This window comes from Bubalus kerabau, chromosome 21 (assembly GCF_029407905.1).
Source record: "Bubalus kerabau isolate K-KA32 ecotype Philippines breed swamp buffalo chromosome 21, PCC_UOA_SB_1v2, whole genome shotgun sequence".
Taxonomy (NCBI): Eukaryota; Metazoa; Chordata; class Mammalia; order Artiodactyla; family Bovidae; genus Bubalus; species Bubalus kerabau.
In genome coordinates this window covers 35582376-35607232 of record NC_073644.1, presented here as the reverse complement: position 1 = coordinate 35607232, position 24857 = coordinate 35582376, and the positions used below count along the sequence as shown (strand labels likewise).

The window sequence follows — 24857 nt, the reverse complement described above, 5'->3', positions numbered from 1 at the left end:
CAAAGAAGCAAAAAGAAACTATACTGTAATTTGTTGGTTTCCCAAACTGTTTGGTCTTAAGATCCATTAATTCTTAAAAATTATTTGTGGTCCCAATGAGTTTTCTTTTATTGTGGATTACATCTATCACTACTTACTATATCAGAAGAAAACACACACACACACGTTTTACTTATTAACAGTAAAATAAATATGCTAACTTAAATGACATTTTTATGAAAAAAAGTAACTGTACTGTCCAAGACAAGAATACCTTAGTAAGAAGAGTGACATTATTAAACATCTTTGCAGCCCCTTTAATGTCCGGTTTTACAGAAGATAGCTCGTTGCTCATAACTGCTCCTGCACTGAATCAGTGATGTGGAATCATCACACAGTATCTAGAAAACTCCACTGTACGGTTCTTAGTGGATAATAATTTTAAAAAGGCTAATATCTTAGTAATATTAAGAAACTTGTTTTAATCTTGTGATTCTCCCTAAAAGGGTCCTAGGGGACCCCCCTCTCCCCAACAATGGTCAAGAGACTATTTTATAGAAGCACTGGCATAGACAGTCAGCAAAGGGGCCCTCCGCTTTCCACGAGTTATCTTTAGGAAACTTTAAAACAAGTCAATTAAAAAAAATTGATTCAATAAATATGGATTGAATTTCAACTACTATAATTGATTTTGTGACTAAGAGGAGGCTGGATCACAAAATACTCAAGAATGTTTACAGTTGAGATACTTCAGTTTCAAAATGTTATTTCATTTCTGGAGTCTGTTTCAATACTTTAACATTTAAATCTGGGTATAAAACAAGTTTCTCTGGCCTTGCAACTCAAACAATTTCAGCTTAAGTTGATGCAATCTGGTTTTTTCATCATGAAAATGATGCTTTCATTAAACCAAGGAAAACAGTGTTTGCCCTCCAAAGTTGATTTATGTCCATAGTCTTAAAAATGCTATCATTCTTCATTCATGGAAGAGTAAACAAAGTTGTACTTATAATATATGTGGAGATATAAGATCTTCAAAGGCATTTTGTTTATATGAAACATTTCATAAGTGTAATATGTTAGTATCAACACAAAATAACTAAAATATACCTATACAATACAGTGAAATTCCTAAAATCTGTCTATCTCCATTTCAACAGAAGCAAGCTTGGATGAGTCTTAAAAAGAGACTCTATCTCTTACAACTTTTTCTTGCATGACTGATACTGTGATATACCTTCTACCAACTTCCAGACTTGAATTTGGACAAATAGAGGAGTTGCAAGTTCTCTCTGCATACCCAGAATCAGCACCTAACTTAGGGCTGAGTCAGACATACAGGTCATGGGGTTAGGTGGACAGCTGGGTATTTAATCTGCTCCTGCTGCTGCTAAGTTGCTTCAGTCGTGTCTGACTCTGTGCGACCCCATAGACGGCAGCCCACCAGGCTCCCCCATCCCTGGGATTCTCCAGGCAACAACACTGGAGTGGGTTGCCATTTCCTTCTCCAGTGCATGAAAGTGAAAAGTGAAAGTGAAGTCGCTCAGTCGTGTCTGACTCTTCGTGACCCCATGGACTGCAGCCTACCAGGCTCCTCCGCCCATGGGATTTTCCTGGCAAGAGTACTGGAGTGGGGTGCCATTACCTTCTCCGAATCTGCTCCTAGATATCTTCAACTGAAATCAGCCTTTAGTCTTAGAAGAAACTCCATACAAGTCTAAGATGAGATCCCTGAGACTAGTCCAGTACCTTTTCAGGGACTATGCATAAAAGTCCAACAACTTGGTTTCCTATTTTAAGCTTACTGTGGTAACTTTATGTAATTATCTGATATTGCTCTCTGGTTTTGCAGTGTATTTTAAAGATTATTTTTCATTTTGATCTCTTAAATTATGAAAAGCCTGTAACTGCCACTTAATAAATCTGGCTTTACATAGTAAGGAGATGAAGGTGATTATATGGCCTTGTTTTATAAGAGCTATTACTTATTTTGATTTTAGTAAGTTAAAATGCATATTTAAAATTTCAAACTGCTTTCCATATTGGCTTTCTAAAATTTAGAATTCTTTGTCCAACTTCAGTAACGTAATAAATTGACTTCCTATTCTTGTTAGTTTATTACCTTTATGGGATTAAGAGGAAAGCCTACAGAAACATCACACTGCCAAGCCAACATGGACTGATGAACACATACCCAGGAAGCAGTCCTTCAGTTTAGAGAGAAGTTGGCCCCTTGGGCAACAAGATTTCCTCATGTCAAGCCTACTGAATGGTGTTTGGCACAGCTGGCAAGAAGGCATGACACGTTAAGTTAAGGTAGACCTTACTTAGGGACAGAGTATGTATTCTCTGCTCACCTTATCTCAAAGAATTAACTAAGACTTCATGCAATGAGGGAGCTGGAACAGATGTAAACTAGTGAAAGTATAGAGAGCAGGTCATGATAAGGTCATCTAAGACCTAAAGGAAATGGTCTTAATGACAGAGAATAGACAAAATGCAGGCTGCATGCAGTACAAGTCACAGCCAGTTTCTTCGTCCCTGTCTCATCTGAAAGGCTGGCCTAAGCCCTCTTGCAGTGTGGACAGCTAAGCAGCATAGAGGCAGTGAGCACGGAATCTTCCACTAACACCTTCCCACGTTCCAGAAAGGATCTAAAGCTGTTTTGCTGCCAGTAATTTTGCTGGCAGGAAATGGGAAAGCAGCCTTTCCTGACTATAACAGGAGTTTCTTGGACACTACACTAGGAAAGGTCCCGTCTTAGAACCCGGGTGTGCTCCAGCTGGACTAGGAGTCTGGCAGTAGGCAGCAAGAGGTATGGCAAGACCCCAGAGCAGCCCTGAGTGCCTGACGGCAACGGTTGAGGCCTGAACCCAACTCTGGAGCAAAGCTGTGTCGAACAGGCTGCGTGTCACCTGGACACTGCAGTCAAGGGCTTCAGATCCCCAAAACAAGAGTCTGGGGACTATGCAAGCTGTGGTCAACACAAAGAGAAGACACATAGAGGAGCAGATATGCACTGGATAATTAAGTATCCCTCTGCAAACACTACTCTGCCTCTTTCTGTGGTTCTGAACTTTTTAATACCATTACTGGATGAAGAGGAAAGCCTATAGAATTGCCAAGCCAACATGGACTGATGAAAACATACCCAGGAACCAGCCCCTCAGTTTAGAGAGCAGCTGGCCCTTTAAACCACTTGTGTTTTTCTAGAATGAATATAACAGTTTGTGATCTGCTTTAGCCAGTTCAATAGCCTGATTTAACTTCCTTTTAGAGTGACCTGAGATCTTTTTGACTGCTTACCCATCAGAGGGATAAAATTTCTAAGGAGAGCTGAATTTCTGGTTCCTTCCTTCTCTGTGACATGTAACACCTCCATGGACATTATTTGACATACATGCCAGTTTCCTTTCTGATTTCTTGGAGCCCAGTAAGATACCTGTACTGCAAAGAACAGTATTCCTCTCTTTCCTAAGAAGGTTTCTTCTGCAAATAAAGATTACACAGTGTCCTCAAACACAACAGTCAGGAGGAAGAAGTCTACCTCACCTTCTGAGATTTTCTTGTTCTTTCCAATAAGATAATGTCATTCATAATCCTGGGGGAAAAAAACCAAAAACATTGGTCTTCACTCATAATAAGAGAACGCACAGTTATTGAAGAGGAACAATTTTCATGGAACATTACACCTTTCATCATTCCTACATCCTTTGGAATATTCTACTTTGGAAGGAAGTTGATAGACAATAGAGATTATAGGAAGAGAAATTTTTATATCTGTTTGAAATTGGCAGAATTTTCAATGCGTTCATGTGTTCTTTTGTATACTCATGTTAATACAAGTGGAAATGTACAAAGGCCCAGAAAACGCGTTCCATGTCCACTGTAATTAGTAATAGTGCCTAGCTCTGAGCCAAGAGCAGATGGGTGATTAATAAACTCTTTGGGACTATGATGTTAATTCTCTGCAAATTATTACATAAAAGAAACAAACAGAACTGCATTAATTAAAAGCTGGGACAGACTGTTTTACATTTCAGAATATCAATCCAGGAATTTGCCTAGGCATATAAATCTCTGTTCCTCTAAACATCTATGAAGACTCTAAATGTTAAGAAAAGAATGGAGGCTGTGAAGTCAGAATATCTGGCTTGCCTGCAGGTCCTATCACTTATTTGCTAAGTGATCTTGGGCAAGTCAATTAAACTTTCTGGGCTTCAATCTGTTCATCTGTAGGATTGAGGATATAATAATAATAATTGCCCTACCTATGACTCAGAGCTATTCTGAGAATCGAAAGCTATGGAGTTTGTGAAAGTATCTTATATACATCAATTTATAATCCAAAAGTACATTGGGGCCATTAATATTACACATCTGAAGATGCAGAAGCACTCTGGGTCTGAAGTTCACACACTACAGCCAGAAGAGAGTGGGTCCAGCAAACAGTCAGACCTAGGTTCTAACATCTTGCTTCTGGACTGTGCTTTTGTGAGGTGTTGCTCAAGTCAGAGATGAAGCATGGATGGGCTAAATGCTTACTAAAGCCACAAAGCTATGCCATGTCATAGAGCCAGAACCAGATGCAGAAGGAAAGTGTACTATGTTGACAGTTCTCGATTGTTTTATTATCATGGTAGCTTTCACCTACTAGAGTTTTTCACAATCTACTTCAGGGACTCAAAGACCCAAAACATCAAAGCACAAAAGCAAGACAATATTGGGAAGGATCTGTGGTTATAAATAACCTACTTGGTTCACCCAGCCAGTCTGGCTGAAACTGGGCTTTCTCACAGCCCAGAAGCACACTGTTTCACTCCAGCTCTAGGAGGACACCAGGCTCCATCTCTTACCACTGGCTGTACCTTGCTCTAGCACAAGTCACATTACATTCCCCATATATCGTCACAGCATGCAGATCTGATGACACTCATCTACGCTCTCCACGTTTGTCAGATACAGAGGCAACGCTTCCTGCTTGAGAACCAGGATGTGTAATTAATGTGAGTCTTTTCCAGAAGAGCAAGGAATTGGCTCTGAGAATACTCACTACGGCAGAATGGCAGCTCATGCTTAGACTTCAAATCCAGGCTGAGCATGGTACTGCATCGACATGACTCAACAGGCTGTACTCCATGAATACGATCTGTCATGTTCTACAAGCCCGAATGCATTGTGTAAAGACCTGTGCATGAACCACATTTTCTGAAGATTTTAAAGGTACAAGGCAAAGAAACGGTTAAAGGATCTTTTTGTTTTGAAAACAAAATAACTTTCCTAATTTACATCTTGCAAATCATTATTGACGTCGCTGGTAGCTCAGATGGTAAAGAGTTGGCCTGCAATGCAGGAGGCTGGGGTTTGATCCCTGGGTTGGGAAGATCCCCTGGAGAAAGAAATAGCAACCCACTCCAGTATTCTTGCCTGGGAAATCCCATGGACAGAGTAGCCTGGCAGGCTACAGTCCATGGTGTCACAGAGAGTCGGACACGACTGAGCGATTCAACAACAATAACAACTCCTTATTCTTATATATGGTGCTATCTAAAATAGGAAAATCTTTCTGTGTTAACAAGCACAGCAAACAATACAGAAGAACTCTATGTCCCCTGAGGCTGTTTTCTCCTTCAGGCAAAATTCAGGTTGGCACAGCTCCAATGGGAGACACTTTGATGTATTTGTAAAGACCAAATCCCACAGGTCATCAAAAGCCAAGATGCCCAGTCTATGAGTTACCGTAATTAAGAAATGGGCAGAGTAAACAGAATAAGGCAGAGCATTAAAAGACTAAGCTACACTGACTATTTCCCAAGCACTCAGAACCTTGTGTTTATGTACATGGAAGAGAAGGAGGGTACATCTTCAAATAGAGTAAGATGCCAAGTAAGGAAATACATTTTATTAAATATTTAATTTCTTCTTTCTTCTGACATTCTGAGGATTATAAGTGCATATAAAGCAAACTTGAAATAGAAAATGGATATTTACCTAAGAGATTCAAGAAGCCTAGGGATAGAAAAGAGAAGTAATGAGACCTCTGCAAGGGGAAGGTAATATCAAGGGACTAAGGAATGAATAACAGCGCTTCAAGCCTCTAGTCACCTCTTGTTTACACTTTTGACAACACAAGCTTACAACCAGCCACACCTTTGTAATCTTAATGAAGAAAAACTATGTTTAGATATAACCATTACTTTAAAACATCCTTATAAAATTAACGAAAAGCAACCATAAGACATAGTTTTCCTTATTTAGCATTCAAAAGAAAAAATTGTATTTCAAAATAAACACTTTTATTTTAGCTACCTGTTTCCCTGAATATTCACTGGAAGGACTGATGCTGAAGCTGAAGTTTCAATATTTTGGCCATCTGATGCAAAGAGCTGACTCACTGGAAAAGACCCTGATGCTGGAAAAGATGGAGGGCAGGAGAAGCGGGCAAAAGAGGATGACTTGGTGGATGGCAACACCAACTCAATGGATGTGAGTTTGAGTGAACTCCGGGAGTTGGTAAAGGACAGGGAAGACTGGTGTGCTGCAGTCCATGGGGTCGCAAAGAGTCGAAAGTGACTTAGCGAGTGAACAACAACAACCTGTTTCCCAAATTTCAAAGGCCAAAGTAAAGTTCTAAAACCCATCCAAAGTCCTTTTCTTATGAGCTAAAAGGAAAAAAACAGTTCCATTTATTTACTTTTGCTTAAGGTTTATCAGTTTTCTACTAATAACAGCACCTGAGATTTAATGAGTTAAAATCACTATGATTCCTTTGCATAGATTATCTCATTTAATTATCACAACCACCCAACAAGGTAGGTCCTGTTATTACATCCCTTTAACAGAGGAAGTTAGGTTTCAAAGTGATTACAACTTGCTTAGAGTTAGGAATGTGATAGATATGAGATCAAATCCAAGTAACTCTTAATAGCTACAGTTTTCTATGTCACATTTTTTCCAAAGGACATATAGTGATACGAGTTACATGGTAAATATATGCTATGTGGGAGGAATTGGAGATTTTTCTAAGAATTATCTTCCCTTTTGACAAACCTGGAAAAAAATATTTTCAACTCATATCACATACAAAAAGCTAGTAATGGTATTATAGAGCAGCTAAAAATTAGTAAGTTGAACACTCCTAGAAAAAAATGGGCAAGATGTATTAGCAATTCACAGGAAAAAAGTACAGATAGATCACAGAAAGATTCTCAATCTCCCTCAATTCAGAAATGGGCACTTCAACAGAACAGGTGCTTGGCTTGTTCATTACTGTAACCTCAGCACTTTGAATAGAATGTGGCATTAATAGTAGCTCAAAATATATCTGTCAAATAATTTGGTACATATATATTTTTAAAAAGCAAGGGCAAGAACTGTATGCCTGCATTTTCTATCATTGGTGTGAAAAAACAAAATTGTATGGATTAATGATTGCAATTGGGAAAAGGCAGGAGTGGACAGTTTAAAAAGTGGAAGTTAAAATTTGCAAAATATACCCTATTACATTTCTGAATTTTGAACCACATGAATGAATCACCAATATTTTTAAAGAGAATCGTCTCTGCACACACACATACACACACACATGCATTTTTAAAGAGCTGTTGAAGAAAAACCCAACTGACTAATATCAAAGCAAACGAGACCAAAAGAATTGAAATCTGCTCATGCTGTGTGCTAAGTTGCTCAGTCATGTCCGACCCTTTGAGACCCCATGGACTGCAGCCCACCAGGCTCCTCTGTCCATGGGATTCTCCGGACAAGAATACTACCATTTCCTTCTCCAGGGGATGTTCCCAACCCAAGGATCGAACCCGTGTCTCTTGTGTCTCCTGCAAAGGCAGGCAGGTTCTCTATCATTAGCACCCAAAATTATGACTTTAATTGTTAAGTATTTCGCTTAGAATTCCTTTTTTTTTTTTTCCCACTTAGAATTCCTAAGCATGACCAAAAGTGTTACTGGAAAGAGTCTGTGTTTTTCCAACTGTGTTTTATAGATCCCCAAGCTCCCAAGAGGCGTTTTAGGGGTCAGGGGCAAGATCAGAAGATGGGCCTGTGGGCATCCAAGCCTCGGCTCTTTCTTTCAAAAGAGCAAGCCCTTTTAACTGACTTTTTTAAATTGGTTGGGAAGAGGTTGAGTTCTCTAGAAAGAAGCCTCCAGGACTTCCTCAGTGGTCAAGAATCTGCCTTGTAATACAGGGTCACAGGTTCAATCCCTGGTTGGGGAGCTAGGATCCCCCATGCCCTGGCGCAACTAAGCCCGAGTGCCCCAACTGAAGGGCTGGTGTACTGCAACGACAGATCCTAAGTGCCACAAATAAGACCTCACGCAACCAAATACATCAATATTAAAGAAAAGAAAAAGAAACCCTCAGGAAGCCTTAAAAAAAAAAAAAGATGCCTCCATTTTCCTAGAGTCACTCTTTGCAGTAAGTTCAGCAAGTCCACTTTGGTTTGTGAAGATAATTATTATAAATCTTGACTCGCACTACCTTTTTTCCCCCTTCCTAACATAACCCCAAGTGACCGCAGCCTGCCAGCTTCTTATCCTAAAGTTTTGCTTATTGTTTCAGGTTATCTTTTGAACTCTCTTTGCCGGTTGACTAACCCCCATCTGCCAAGCTGGCAATCCCTTCTCCTGGTCAAGGAATCTCCAAATATGTTTTTGCCGGAGAGACAGGTGCTGCTGCATGGAATCAGAGAGGCCTGCTGGCTCTTGGTCCTCAGCATTAGCCACTGTCATCCAACTTGCCAGTCTCCGTGTCCTCTGATGACCGAGTCCCGTGGTTCCAGAGACAGGATCGTGGGCGGTCTGCTCAGGCTGCAGCCCAGTGGGGGCCTGGCCCAGCTTCTCTCTTTAGAGGATACAGCACCTTCTCTCTCAACCTTCTCTCCTTGAGTTGTTACCAGTTTCCTGGTCTTGAGCACTCTTCTCACTCAGGCTAGTGACACAGGCTGGGGTCTGCTTTGTTAGTGAGCAAGGCCCCACAGGAGAGCTGTGTGAGCTTCTAGTGATACTTTTTTTTTTTTAATTACAGTCCTCTGCTTTCCAGAGCAAAGAAGTACTCTGAGTCAGGGAGTAAAGTGAGAGCATAGAACACGGTGTCTCTGGAACCTGCATGCTTCAATCGTGTCTGACTCTTTGTGACCCTATGGACTGTAGCATACCAAGCTCCTCTGTCAATGGAATTTCCCAGGCAAGAATACTGGAGTGGGTTGCCAAGCCCTCTTCCAGGGGATCTTCCCGACCCAGGGATCGAGCCTGAGTCTCTTGTGTCTCCTGCACTGGCAGGTGAGTTTTTACCAGTAGCGCCACCTGGGAAGCCCCAGGCACTACCTCAAATCTAGCTAATTCTGGGCAAGGCTCTTACCCCTAGGTCCTTAGGTGTCTCTAGACCCCTGGTCACTACATGACAACAAGGAGCTACCCCAAATATTTCCTGACAGACAAGGGTGTTTTTCTGCCCAGGTTACCTGAGGGCCTCCGAGTGGGGTGACCTGCTAGTAACTCAACTGAGCGACTTCACTTTCACTTTTCTCTTTCCTGCATTGGAGAAGGACATGGCAACCCACTCCAGTGTTCTTGCCTGGAGAATCCCAGGGACGGCGGAGTCTGGTGGGCTGCCGTCTATGGGGTTGCACAGAGTCGGACACGACTGACGCGACTTAGTAGTAGCAGTAGTGCTCAGTAATGCCTCGCTCTTTGCAACCCGTTGGACTGCAAATCCTCTGTCCATGGGATTTTCCAGGCAAGAATATGGACTAGGGTGCTATTTCCTTCTCCAGGGGATCTTCCCAATCCAGGAACTGAACCCATGTCTCCTGCTTTGACAGGTGGATTCTTTACTGCTGAGCCACCAGAGAAGTTCAGGTGGGTTTGTACTACTGATAAAATATATCGGAACCTGAATAACTTTTATTCACAACTAACAACATTTTCTCAGTATAATCCTACTTCTTGGCAGACTGTCTTAGCTTATATTCTCAACATTTTTGTTTGACTTCAACATGTCAGGATATTTTTCACACACAGAAAACAGCTGTTATTCGGTCACCTAATAATTCTAAAGCAGTCACGAGGGATAAACCAAGGGTAAACTAAGGGATTGCCTGGAGTCTGAATCTACCATTTCGGCAAACTAAACATTTAAGATTCTTGGCCACATTTATGAAAGAATGCAAGGCTTTCATTCAGGTAAATACATCAAGAACAAGTACATTAATTAGAGTCAGATAAAACTTAATCCCTATCACATTTCTGTTGTAAAAAACCCTTCTGTATTTTAAAATTGCAAAGGTATTTTTACATTTTCTTATGAAAATTTTATTAAGTTCTGGCCTTACACATTTATGTTTGGTTCAGCTAGAATTTAATTTATATTTGTGAAATAGAGGGCCATTTCTTTTTTTTTTTTCCTGTATTAAATGACTCTCCCAGCAGCCCTAACCTAACAGTCCATTTTTCCCTCCCCAATCTTCTGTGTTGCCTCTCTTACATATACCTGGTTTCCTTTTATGTCTGGGTCTTTGGACCTTTTACTTTCATTCTTCAGATCAGTCTTGCCTGCAGGACAATTCTGCACTAAAGATTTGTAATCAACTTGGCATTTAGTTAGGCAAATGCCTTCCCTCCCTCAAACCAGGTTCTTGAGCAGTACCTTGGCTCCTCAAAGCCCTCTGAGCTTAAAGAGACAGCTCAGAATCCGTTTTTCAACTTCCAAGGTAAAGTGCAACTTTAATTAAAAGCATGTTTGAGTCTATAGATCAATTTGGTAAATCAAACTTACGACAATCACTTTTTCTTCTTGGTAAGTTTTATATCTTTCAGTATTTATTTCAAGGTAAGTGACTTTTTAATAAATACTCTAAAATCAACCTCCACCCCCAGTTTTAACTGCAGTTTCTGTCTGTTGATGGTGCACAGAAATGTATTAATAGTTAGCTGACTTTGTAGCAAAGCAACCTTGCCAAACGTTCATAGTAACTATAATGATTTGTCTGTAGACATCTATGGTTCTGTTTATTTCTAAATCTGAGGGCTGTGTTATGTCTCTAGCTATGGCCTCCAAACAATGTTGAACAGAAAAGATGATGGCAGGCATCCTTCTCTTATTCCTGAAATTAGAACTGTTGTTTATAGTTCATTATCAAGAATTTATTTGTTCCAACTTTTAACCAGATTAAAGGAGTTCTCTTCCATTTGTAATTTGCTAATGTTTATTAATCATGAATGACAAATTTCATTGAATGTTTTTTCTTTATTAGGATGATCACAGGCTTTTATCTTTTAATCTAGTAATACTGGGAATACCATTTATAGCATCATAACATGAATCCAACATTTCAGATTCTGACTAACCTGTTCTACATTAGTATCTTTTACATTAGATATGTCCAGATTAGATAAATATCAGTATCTTTACCAATTATACCAACTTAGGTCAAACTCCTAAAACGTTAGAGGAGGAGAGCTCAGAATAAGTGTAATAAGTTGGGCCCAAGACTAGAGAACTGATCCCACAGAACACAGACCACCGAGATGACAAGAAGCCCTATAAACATAAACCTGACCAGTATGGTGAAAGCTAGCTTTCCCCAAGGCAACTCAATGTATTTTCTGGAAAAAAGTGCCACCGAAACAAAGCATTTATTTTGTGTGTTTTCTATCTCCGCAGTATTTTTGGTTCTAGGTCTTAAACCAGTCTCTGATTCTTTCTGTTGATATTTCTCTACAACTAACCTAAAAGCCCAAAGAGAGCACAGAACCACAGAAAAGATCAATGGCCAGCAGAGTACACAGCCTACCAGTAATTCAGAGTGAATTAAAAAACACAAAATACTTGTTTCCCACAAGTCTAATCATATCAAAAGACACTGTAGAAGTTTCCTAAACTTCAATATGGTAGAAAAATCATGTTTTCAAGATTTCAGTTAGCAATCACAAGACTTTCAGAGTGAGAGGAGAACTCAGTTCATTTAGTCCAAATTTTTATTTAAGAGATGACTTAATTTACCTAGTCAACAGATGAATTATTTTTGTGGTAATCATCACGTAGGATGGATTAAAGATCCATAATATCTTTATTTTAATTATCTTAGAAATAAACTCAATGAGTCTGGCATACCTTGTTTTACATTAAATGACCACAACATAGGCCTTACAGCTTATGATTCTCTGGGTCAGAGATTTTTCACACTGCAGTCCATGATGTCATCCTATGATAATGGGGTGGAAAAGGGAACAAGAGGGCAGAGGTTCTCCAGAGTTCAGCAGATCGTTGTTGAGGAGGAGGAGAGTAAACAGTTAAAAGAGGGCACTTACACGGACTGCCGCCCGTGTGGTGGGCGCTCCCGCCCGTGTGGTGGGCGCTCTCCCAGGGACTCTCTGCTGACACCCCAGAGAGGAAGAGGAATAGGGTCTGCAGTGGCTTCATGTATTATATTTGGGGGGAACCTGCTGCTTCCATAATCCATAGTACAGAAAGTAAAGCCTGAGTACTTCTGTTGGCTAAGAACATGAAATAGGTAAGGTGATTTCAAGCACAGCAGGAGACGGGAGGCCGGGGGGAGTTTAAGGGAAGAGACTTCCACATCTGTGCCATTCTGGGTTGGACTAATAAGAGAGAACACAGATTATGTGAATATAGTATTAATATAATAAATTTCTGTCAGATGCAAAATAACTCCTGTTATGATGCATTATGGCACACATACAAACAGGCTCCCGGGCTTTTGAAAAGCCAAGAAATTCCCCCTTCAGCCATAGGCTCTGACAGCATCTAGTAAGCACAGCGTTCCTTCTGATATCTTAACGATTCTATCAACGACTTGTGTACTTCTTTGAACATTCCAAAGATTTCTCCTGTGTCGTCACTAGACCGTCACGATGTATGTTAAACAGTTAAAGGCTGTCTTCTCTTTAGAGACCAGGAAACTGAGATCTGCTGGGTTTCCACTTAGGTACTTCATGGCCTGCACAGAACTGAGTCCCAGACCACAAAGGAGAGGACAGCAACCGCAGCGCAGTCAGGATGGGCCCTCGCGGCTCATGACATCAGCTGCCAGGATGACCTCCATCAAAAGATAACCATCAACGAGCACGTTTAGAGGACACCCTCTAACTGCACAGAAGGAAACTCTGTTTTCTAAAACTCACTGATTTTTTTTCAAATAAGTACAAAGAAAAAACATTCCTTGTTAACATGGGGCAGATACATATCGGAAGTGCTGAGTACCATTTTTCAATACAACAACAGTTGAGACCAATGGTAGCCAGAATCCTATGCAGAAAAGAAGTTAAAGCTACACAAATCTATAAATATTAAACAAGAGTATAAAACTATCTTGTAGAAATTAATAACTACTTATCCCCAAAGTGCTTTTTACAATGACAACAGAATATAGTTTTCACTGACAATTTGATAAAATATTGTACCCTATGAATACCGGCATGTACATAAGGCACTGTACCTATAAACTTGTGTGAAACCAGAGAACTCGAGTGTCTGTGACACCTCATTAAACTGAGACAATCTCTAGGACTAAATCATCAAGGGAATAAAAAAACAATACTAATGTTATTAGACACTATTAAAGGGCTATGTTCAACAAACCCCAGGTCTTAATACAAGTCTTTGTTTAAATGTAACTAAATTGTTTCAATAGGCAGGCAATATTACCATCCATTCTTAATAAAACCAACACGAAGATCAAATGACAAGAAACTAAAATAGCATTGAGAGGCAGAGTCATAAAAGATGCATGCTCAAAAAAAGGAAGCCAGCATCACTTTCAGCAGGGAGCTTTGAAGAGCCTTTCTAAATAGCCAGTTGAAGGATTTACAGTTCCCTAAAATCATGGTAGCCAAAACCACGTTTTGTATTTAGTTCCTGCAATGACAGCTGATGAAGTTCTTTCTGTAAATGGACAAAGTATTTAAGCCGAATCCTTTCCTTGAGGTGCTAGAGCAATATAAATGTTCAGCAGAGCAAAAAAAGCAAAAAAAAAAAAAAAACGAGGAGACAGCCACACACTTTGATTTACAAACCCAAGTGCGCTTGAGAAGAGATGCGGCAGTGACGGCTGGGAAAGGCCCTCCTACCTGTGTTTCTTGATGCCATTGGAGAGCGCGTCTCCACCACCACAGTCCTTGCCTTCGGACATTCTGTGCTGTCTACTGCTCGGGGGTTCTGCTTCCTCGTCAAAGGAGTGCGCGGTCACTGCTTCCAGTCTGCTCAGGGACCCTTCGGACTCGGAATCTGTGGCAGAGCAGGTTCACAGTTAGTGAACTGGGCTTTGGTGCGAGGCTGCCGTAACAATGGATTCCCTCCCTTCGTGCATCAGGCTTTGAAACTTAAGCAGCCTACTTTGTCCTTCAAACAATCCAGCCGTTACCTCCTCCTCAGGGATTTCAGAGAACCTGCACCCAGTAAGGCGAAAGGGGATTTAGAAAATGGATACAGGATCATATAAACTTACAACTAAACAGATTTCGTACATTAAAAGAGACTTTACAAAGATTACCTAATTCTTTAAGAAATTGTATTCAGTGGTGTCCCCCCTAAAAGAAGTTGTTTTTTTCCTTCCCTTTTCAAAGCAGCTTAAACATAACTTTGAAAAAGCATTTTTTAAAAATTCATATATAAAGAAAAAGTTACAGTTGGCTGTACTTGGGGAAAGCATACATTTCATGATACTAGAGGTGCAAAGGTAATTTTTAAATAATTAAAAAAACACTTCTGGTTTTTATATTACTTAAATTCTCAACAGCAACAGCCTGAAGTAGCCATAGAGAATCTAACTATGAGGCAGGCGTTTTTAGGAATGAAAATGCCACATTCCCAACTGCCTGTGTATTGAGCGTGGAGCCATCTGCCTGATTGGGAATAGCAGGACAACTTCTTTTCATACAATACGGTATAGTGTTTAGGCACACATATGTCCTTCCTTTCCTTTCAGCATCTCCAGGGTGCTCTGGGCATGAGGAAGGAGGACTATGGGGTTAATGAGTGTGCTAATGCTCTCCTGGATTGTTAGTTGGGTTTTCTGACTCTTTAATGTTCTGCATATATATAAATATAACATATATATGCATATATAAATACAACATATATATGCATATATAAATACAACATATATATATGCATATATATATAATATTCTGCATAACGTTCAAAGTAGCAGCCACTTAATCTCCAAGAGACTTTGAAAGATGCCTACATTTATATTAATAAGTAAAGTCCAGATAACGTGCAACTGTCCTTCAGCAGATGACCATACACACAACTGTCCTCTGCCCTAGGGAAGTCCTCCTACATACGTGCAAGCAAACTCCCTATTTAAATAAAAGTTTCACCCATCTGCCTAGAATGTATTATGGTGCTCAGGAAATCGTACTTTCTCTTCCCACTACTACATTCTGCAATTCAGCCCAAATCACAATTCAGCCCTTCTTTATATCACATTAGAATTGATTAGTAACGATTGCTGGCCAGCTGCAGGTTGCACAGCACACCTTAAACTCTGGACCCTCGGAATGGAGCAAGTTATCTGCGCAAAAGACTCAGTACTAGGGAAGTTATCTTTATTTTCTGTAAATACAGCTTTGTCCTGACATATACCGTATAGCAATGAAAAATATTTTAATGTTAAGTTTAAGGGATATTTCTTTCATTGTCAATTTTGGCAGGGCGTAACATTTTATTGCAAAACACTGAAAACCTGCATAGCCAGTGACAGGAGACGGTCATTCCTTTGATGAAATAAGCAGCTGCTGAAATTATAATAAAATAGAAAAATACTTTTAACATAATGTTAAGACAAAAAAAAATCAGGCTACCATTTTACAACTCTAAAATACAAGCAAAAAAAAAATTAATTTTATTCTGCCTTAAAGAAAAATCAGTCTGGTTCAGGTAAACAGGTTAAATGTCCGAGAACAGTGAGGCGACAGAAGTCTGTCCTGGGCACAGTGAGGCCAAGAGGGAACAGTCCATTTGCTGGGGCAGGCAAAGGATACAGGAGAGGTGCTATCTACCAAAAATTGGATTCATATCTCAGTGGGTACCAAGCAGAAAGAGACAACCAAGCCAGAGAGCGGGAGAAGGAAGGAGTTTTTGACTGCAGCAGATAAAGAAAACACCAGGGATCTTTCTCAAGGCAATGTCTCCCCAACACCAAAACTAGGAAAGTTTTAAGCTAAGTGTGCACACATCTGCATGAAGCAGGCTGGGCAGTATATGGCTATTCATGAAGGGGTCTTGAGCACAGGAGAATTTCTGCACAGAACTGGGGCAAAGGTTGACAAGAGCCCAAGCTTCAGCTGACTGAAGTTATGAGGGTCAGAAAAGGTCAAGAGCATCTTTCCTTAGGTTCCAGTTGATCTTGTGGTTGAGGGCTCAAGGCAGAGGGAGGGGTGTTGGAATTCTACAAAAGAGCTCAAAGTGCTTCAGGCTAATGTTTACTTTGAAAACAGAACTGGGAGTCTTTACAACTGATTTATTAACTTTGTTTCTGTCACTTCTCTTGCCTGATAACAGTTCTGTTTTGTTTCCTTTGATCATTAATTACTGAGACCTGCTCAAGGGCAAGCATTTCAGGCCAGGCTTAGCTCTTCCCCTGTGGCTTAGCTGGTAAAGAATCTGCCCGCAATGCAGGAGACCTGGGTTCCATCCCTGGGCTGGGAAGATCCCCTGGAGAAGGGAATGGCTACCCACACCAGTATTCTGGCCTGGAGAATCCCATGGACTGTATATAGCCCATGGGGCCGCAAAGAGTCGGATGGGACTGAGCAACTTTCACTTTCACTTTAGATCACAAAACAGCTTAGGCCCAGAAAGGCTTCTCTTACATCAAGAAAGCCATGCCCAGTTTGGTTCATTTTCTCTGGGCACCAGCCCCCTCGCCTTAGCTGCCTACAATGGTACGGCAAGTAAGTCTCAAAACAATGAACGTTGTGCTCAGAGAGGAGTTTTCAGAGGAAGCAGCATGAGGCACAACCCAGACCCAAGAGGTGACAGTGGTCTTGGGGGGTAGACCGGGGTGGTTTGTTCACTTCTACATATTCCTATTTGTTTCATGTGAAAAAAGAATCTCAAGTGCCAAATGAAATAATTTTGCCTTTATTGGTTAGTATTAGTCAAGATGCATTGTTACTTTATAATTTAGATGTCAGGAAAACCAAAACCCACTGAAGCAAAAACTTCAAGCATTTATTGAACATCACTCTGCACAGGATACTGTGTTTGCTATTGAAGGGATACAAATCTAAGACAGGGACAAATCTACCTCAAAAGAAAATTCTTAACAAAAAGCAGATACACAGTAAACACTAAATAAGAGGTAAGGCAGAAAGAGCTGCTGCAAAGGAAAGACTTCACTCAAAGTAAGATTTAACCTTACTGAACACCAGCTGGAGGGCAACCACCTTCACCCAAGCATGGGAGCGCTATGCTTACCCCTAGAGACACACTGTCAGATGACAGTATAGACTCTGATCACTCCACTCGACTTCCTCTTTCTGCCCCCTCTCCTAGGCTCTCTCTCTCCCTGCTCCTCCTCCCAACCCTTACTTCTCTCTTCCATGCTCCCAACCTCCTTCTCCCTCTAATAGAATCAGGCTTTGCCCACCCTTCCCCTGAAGGGCTCTACCAAAGGTCACCAACTACCTCCATATTGCAAAGTCAGTCCAGTGATCATTTGTAAATTCTTCTGGTGACTCATCTACCACATCTGACACTGCTTAATTCATTCTCCTTCTTTATCTTGTGCAAGGCATGGTAGGATTCAAGGAACAGTAAGATCTGCTCCCTGTCCACCATTAAGCAGAGGCAGACTGTTTTGTGAACACGTGAGTTCAGTGAATTTTTTTTTCCTGGTGCCGGAACAGAAGTCTGCATGGGGGCAATGGGTCACAGAGGCAGCATCAGCCAACTTCACCCAGTGAGGGACCGGGTGTCTGGAGAAGATTGTGACTGATGGTTGAGCTGAGTAAGCTGACAAGGAGTAAGAGTGGGGGTGGGGGAGAGAGTGACAATAGAGGAACTGTTCTGAGCAAAGGGAACAGACGGTCCACAGCAGGGAGAACAGAACATTCAGGGAGGTGGGAGTAGACGACATCAGAAAGCAGTGGTGATGGGGCAGCTGGGTGGACATGAAGTTATGACTCAGCCATGAAGCTGACCACTCAGGTTGAACAAAAATCAGGGGCAGGCAGTGGGACAAGGAGGGAATAAATTGAAGCAGGAACAGGGTAGTACCCTAGTACCTGCCATGAGGTTCTTACACCTGCTAGAAGCAAATCGCCAGGTCATCTCTAAGTGTTCTAGCTTCAGAGGCAAAGAAGGAAAGGAGATCAATGACATGATTCACAGTGTCCTTGAGATAAAAACTCATTGACTGAGAACAAAAAGCTCAGCTGCTAATAAGAACCTACTATACAGCACAGGGAACTCTACTCAATGCTCTGTGGTGACCTAAATGGGAAGAAAATCCAAGTAAGAGGGATACACGTATATGTATAGTCGATTCATTTTGTTGTACAGCTGAAACTAACAATGCTGTAAAACAACTGCTGCTAAGTCGCTTCGGGCGTGTCCGACTCTGTGCGACCCCATAGACGGAAGCCCACCAGGCTCCCCCGTCCCTGGGATTCTCCAGGCAAGAACACTGGAGTGGGTTGCCATTTCCTTCTCCAGTGCATGAAAGTGAAAAGTGAAAGTGAAGTCACTCAGTTGTGTCCAACTCTTCGCGACCCCATGGACTGCAGCCTACCAGGCTCCTCCGTCCATGGGATTTTCCAGGCAAGAGTACTGGAGTGGGGTGCCATTGCCTTCTCCGGTAAAACAACTATACTTCAATAAATATAAAAGTTCAAAAACTCAGTTACTTCTAGTACTATGTATATAGTACGACATACTTACTTTGTTGGCAATAAGGTTGTTGTTTAGTTGTTAAATCGTGTCAAACTCTTTAGCAATCCCATGGACTGTAGCCCGCCAGCCTCCTCTGTCCATGGGATTCTCCAGGCAAGAATACTAGAGTGGGTTGCCATTTCCTTCTCCAGGGGATCTTCCGAATCCAAAGATGGAACCCGCGTCTCCTGCACTGGCAGGCAGATTCTTTACCACTGAGCCAAGCCCACTGTCAATAGGGAGCCAACCTCAACTTCTATGCCTTCATAGTATGAGTCATACCCATCTGCCTCCAGCAAAGCATCATTTCATTTGCAGACCCATGGGTTCAGATATATTTAAATTCAAACATGTTTACCTAAGCAGCAAAGACGTCACAGCCACTGTGGAGGTTTATTAAGAAGGCGAAGTCTGCCTATAAGATTAATTTTCAAGTGACAGATCTTAGTGCAACTAAGGTGATAATTCAATCTTAAAACATCAGGTTTTTCAATTTTGCCTGAACATACGAATATCAAATAGGACAGACATTATCTACCATTCCGTGTTACTGGGCAACACATTAATGCCTTAGTGGAAAGTATCAAGTATTAGAAAGACTGTGCTTAACGTGTCATATGGTGGGCATGATAGTAATAGAGTACTGTACATGCTTTAAAAACAAACAGGGCCATGGAGGTGGGGAGTTACTGGTTAGCGGGTACAGTTTCATTTGGGGGATGATGGGAAAGTTCTGCCAATGGATGGCAGTGTTGGTTGCACAATAATTTACTTGATGCAACTGAACTATGTGCATAAAAATGGCTAAAATAGTATATACATTACGTATGTGAAGTTGCTCCGACTCTTTGCAATCCCATGGACTGTAGCTTACCAGGCTCCTCCATCCATGGAATTCTCCAGGCAAGAGTACTGGAGTGGGTTGCCATTTCCTTCTCCAGGGGATCTTCCCAACCCGGGGATCAAACCCAGGTCTCCCGCATTGCAGGCAGACGCTTTACCATCTGAGCTACCAGGGAAGCCCATACATTATGTGTATTTTACCACAATAAAATCAAAATGAAACTCAAACAAGCAAACAAAAACCTGTCAAGCCAAAGCCACATATCTATCATGCTAGATGTGTGGACTATATTCTCGTTCTGTCATCTCTCACCTCAACGCCAATGACAAAACAAAGCCACAGAGACATACAGCAATCTTGATGGATTTGTATACAGGTGTATTTTTAAACACAGCAGCAGAAATTTTAACAAAATCCATAGTGAGATTTCTGACAAAATTAGTCTTTCACTCTTCCTTTTGTTTCCCACAAGATAAATGCTCTAGTCTATGTACAAGCATTTAAGGCAGACAACATTCTCTGCCTGAATTAATTTCCCAATTAAATCAACAGTCTTAGTAGAAAGTTTGTTTACAAATCTCTGATGGCCCAGATCTTTACAGCTCTGTCCAAGTGGGGACTTAAAATTATTTCTAACACATTCTGGATTGAACACTACCCCCTTTCAACCAAACAGCATGGAAGCCAATGGCTGTGGTTGGGTTAACTTGGCTTTGGAAACTTTGCTCATCAAGTTGTATAAGGTGTACAACTTGTATGTCAATCATATCTCAATACAGTGGCTTAAAAAAAACCCTTCACATTAAGAGGATCATTACCTCTATGCTACTTTTTTTGAATTATTCCTATTAAAAGGTTGAAAGAAGAGGTCATAAAGTTAACAATAGAAACAAGCCAACGATTCTTATGTTCTCCTGATAAACATTTTTTTAACATGACCTTTGAAAACTAGCTTAAGAACAAACAGTACAAAGGAGCGAGATGTGGAAGACTGTGGATAGTGTCCAAATAACCCCTCCCCGTTACTTAAGGTAACAGGAAATGGTCAAGAGGCACACACGCTCAATTTAATACCTTCATTGTTTATGGTTTCCCCAAGAACCAGGCATGTTCTAAGAATGTCCAAGGTAACCCTAAGTAACCCAACCTGAAACTATCAGTGCTAAATTTTTATTCAGCTTTAAAATACAATTTTACACACTAAAAAAATAACATAGTAAATACAAAGGACACAAGGAAAATCAATGAGGCCTACCACATTCAAAATAAATTGTAAACAGAAAATCAGGAACCAGGATGAGTCCAGAAGGGGCTGCCAAGAGATTGCGACAATAACCTACAGAGGAAGTGACAAAAGCTTTAAACAGAATCTTGGCAGCAAGCGACAAGAGTCAGAGCCATTCTAGACATACCCTCCCCAAATGAGGCGCAAGGTCAAAATGAACCAAATGGTATAGTGTTGATTACCACAGAGTTTTTTTTTAAAAGGACTGGCACGTCCCCAAGCAACTAAATCTACTACTGTTTTCGGCAACTTGCAAGATCTGCACATGTAATTGCAGATGAGGAATTATTCAAAATGTGGTGTATGGGCTACTGAAAATTTTGTCTGTTTTGAATGACTAAATTTGGAGCTTCCCATTTGTCTTGTTGACATCCTTAAAATCATTTTCAAGGTCACCTATGCATACACTCTACAAAGAAAATAATTCTAGAACTAAGGACCAGTTACAAAGTAATTCATAAAAACAAAAAGAAGTATTTTCACGTGACTTCAGTTTAATAAATCAACGCTCACCAAATAGCTATCACAAACCAGGTAAAGGGTTTGTTGCTGAAACAGTTCAGAAAGATTAATGAGATATGGGTGGTGCCCTCCAAGTAGTCTAAGTCCAATCTAGTGAAAGACACACAAGTAAACAAATGTTTACACAAAGTGTGGGAAGAGTTGAAGAAGTCACTCTTAGGGAAACCAGGCAAAGTTTCCATGCAGAGATGGCATTTGAGCTGCCATGATGACTAAGAACTCAAGGCAAGGCAAGAGAATACCAGGGCTGAGGGAACAGCAAAGAATCCAATGGCCTGAAAGAACAAGGTGTGTGTCCAGGAACATCTGGCATGGCTGGAGAGGAGGGCAGCCAGGAGGAAAAGATGTGGTCATCAGAGATAAAGCTGAAAAGTGGTCAGGTCACAGAGTTTATACCGACCCTGTAATTACGGAGTACGGAGCCACTAGATGCTCTGTCAGGGAGAGGTTAAGACCCATTTTAGACTTTACAGATAGCTCTGAGCTTCCCTCGTGGCTCAAACGGTAAAGAAACCACCTGCAACTCAGGAAACCTGGGTTTGATCCCTGGGTTGGGAAGATCCCCAGGCAAGAATAATAGAGTGGGTAACTCCACTATACTTGCCTGGAGAATTCCATGGACAGAGGAGCCTGGCGGGCTACAGTCCACGGCATCTCAGAGTTGGGACACGACTGAGCAACTAACATTTTCACCTTCGGATACATCAGCATCCCAGGGCCACTGTAACAATGACTGTAACTTAATGGATTCACTGACCATGAACACTGGGGGAGAAACAGAGAGACAAGACAACTAGATACTCAGAAATGGGGAGGATGTGAGGAAAGCAGGTAAGAGATGACTTTCACATTTGTAGTTTGCATGGTTGGTAGACAAGGAGGCCAACAGCCAAGACAGGCAAGGTCAGGATGACAAGGGGGCAGGTCAGGATGACAAGTCCAGTTTTCATTATTTGGAGTTTGAGATGCTTTGGGCCAAAGTAGGACTTTTCAGTAAACAGATGCAAAGTCTAAGAACATCACTATCCTCCACAACCAACTCATCCTCAAGTTCAATTTAGCCTTTGAAATGTACCCCCAAATTTTTTTCACTCAAATATCTGCACTCCTAATCTGTGCTGAAATCTATGCCACTTGCGAGGGGTGCAAAGTTCTTCAAGGAATGTTCTGTCTGCTTGGGTGACAGAGCAGGAAAAAAAAAATCATAAAATGTCAACTACAGGAAATGCTATGAGACTATGAAGCATGGAAAACTCAGCAGTGGCCACAGGACTGGAAAAGGTCAGTTTTCATTCCAATCCCAAAGAAAGGCAATGCCAAAGAATGCTCAAACTACCGCACAATTACACTCATCTCACACACTAGCAAGGTAATGCTCAAAATTCTCCAAGCCAAGGTTCAAAGTACATGAACCATGAATTTGCAGATGTTCAAGCTGGATTTAGAAAAGGCAGAGAAACCAGAGATCAAATTGGCAACATCTGTTGGATCAAAAAAGCAAGAGAGTTTCAGAAAAACATCTACTTCTAAGAATATGCTAATTATCTCTGTAACAGAACAAAGTGCCAAACTGCATTACGTTTATCAGGATATGACCCCAGGCCTATTGATAAATATCCATTGTTTATCTAGTCTTGTGACACATGAATCATGGGTTAACTTTGATCCTATCTCTTTTACCTTGTGCAGACTAGTTTGAAGGAATCTGGGGAGGTGGGTTTGAGCAAGTACACTTAGGATATATGAGGCCTCCCTGGTGGCTCAGATGGTAGAGCGTCTGCCTGCAATGAGAGAGACTCAGGTTCAATCCCTGGGTTGGGAAGATCCCCTGGAGAAGGAAATGGGAACCCACTCCAGTACTCTTGCCTGGAACATTCCATGGACTGAGAAGCCTGGTAGGCTACAGTCCATGGGGTCGCAAAGAGTCGGACACAACTGAGCAACTTCGCTTCACTTCTGCTTTACTGACTATGCCAAAGCCTTTGACTGTGTGGATCACAACTGTGGAAAATTCTGAAAGAGATGGGAATACCAGACCACTTTACCTGGTTTCCTGAGAAATCTGTATGCAGGTCAAGAAGGAACAGTCAGACCTGGACATGGAACAACAGACTGGTTCCAAATCGGGAAAGGAGTGCGTCAACACTGTATATTGTTACCCTGCTTATTTAACTTATATGCAGAGTACATCATGCGAAATGCTAGACTGGATGAAGCAGAAGCTGGAATCAAGATTGTTGGGACAAATATCATTAACCTCGGATATGCAGATGACACCACTCTCATGAAAGAAAGTGAAGAAGATCTAAAGAACCTCTTGATGAAAGTGAAAAGGAGAGTGGAAAAAGTTGGTTTAAAACTCAACATTCAGAAAACTAAGATCATGGCAACTAGTCCCATCAGTTCATGGCAAATAGATGGGGAAACAATGGAAACAGTGAGAGACTTTATTTTTGGGGTCTCCAAAATCACTGCAGACGGTGACTGCAGCCATGAAATTAAAAGATGCTTGCTCCTTGGAAGAAAAGCTATGACCAACCTAGACAGCATATTAAAAAGCAGAGATGTTACTTTGCCATCAAAGGTCTGTCTAGTCAAAGCTTTGTTTTTTCCAGTAGTCATATACAGATGTGAGAGTTGGACCATAAAGAAAACTAAGCACAGAAGAATTGATGCTTTTGAACTATGGTATTGGAGAAGACTCTTGCGAGTCCCCTGGACTGCAAGGAGATCTAACCAGTCCATTCTAAAGATCAGTCCTCAGTATTCATTGGAAGGACTGATGCTGAAGCTGAAACTCCAATACTCTGGCCATCTGATGCAAAGAACTGACTCACTGGAAAAGACCCTAATGCTGGGAATAATTGAAGGCAGGAAGAGAAGGGAACAATAGAGGATGAGATGGTTGGATGGCATCACCGACTCAACGAACATGAGTTTGAGTAAATTCTGGGAGTTGGTGATGGACAGGGAGGCCTGGTATACTGCAGTCCATGGGGTTGCAAAGAGTCTGACATGACTGAGAGACTGAACTGATGATGCAAGGGCATCAACAGTGGGGATCTGATCTAGTCCAAATGTCAAGCAGGCTTCCCTGAGGAACAAAGGTCAGGATATGTGTTCATTAAAGCAATAAAGAGAGGAACTGAAACTTTCCATCTCAGTTAAGTTGCTTTCATGCAAACTCTTGTCATCTCTCATCAAGGACACCTGGACCTCAAATCAATTTTAACTCTCAACATACTCACTTGCTAACAGACTGTAAACTCCTGAGTTGGGATCATGCCTTATTTGCTCTTAATTTCCAATTCTTAGT

General features: G+C 41.2%; 1 protein-coding gene across 13 annotated transcripts in view; it reads right to left on the bottom strand.

Moving 5' to 3' along the window:
* Positions 1-24857, bottom strand: part of OSBPL1A (oxysterol binding protein like 1A) — a 228779-nt gene that overhangs the window by 52305 nt on the left and 151617 nt on the right. For 8 of the 13 annotated variants that reach the window (XM_055559777.1, XM_055559775.1, XM_055559780.1 and 5 more), the window contains 3 exons: positions 15700-15751; positions 14346-14398; positions 14081-14237 (listed from right to left, as the gene is read on the bottom strand). In XM_055559777.1, the coding sequence (XP_055415752.1) occupies positions 14081-14237; positions 14346-14398; positions 15700-15751 (262 nt within the window). Of the gene's footprint in view, positions 1-14080; positions 14238-14345; positions 14399-15699; positions 15752-24857 lie in introns of those variants that run through there. The other 5 variants (XM_055559781.1, XM_055559782.1, XM_055559784.1 and 2 more) reach the window with 2 other exon arrangements.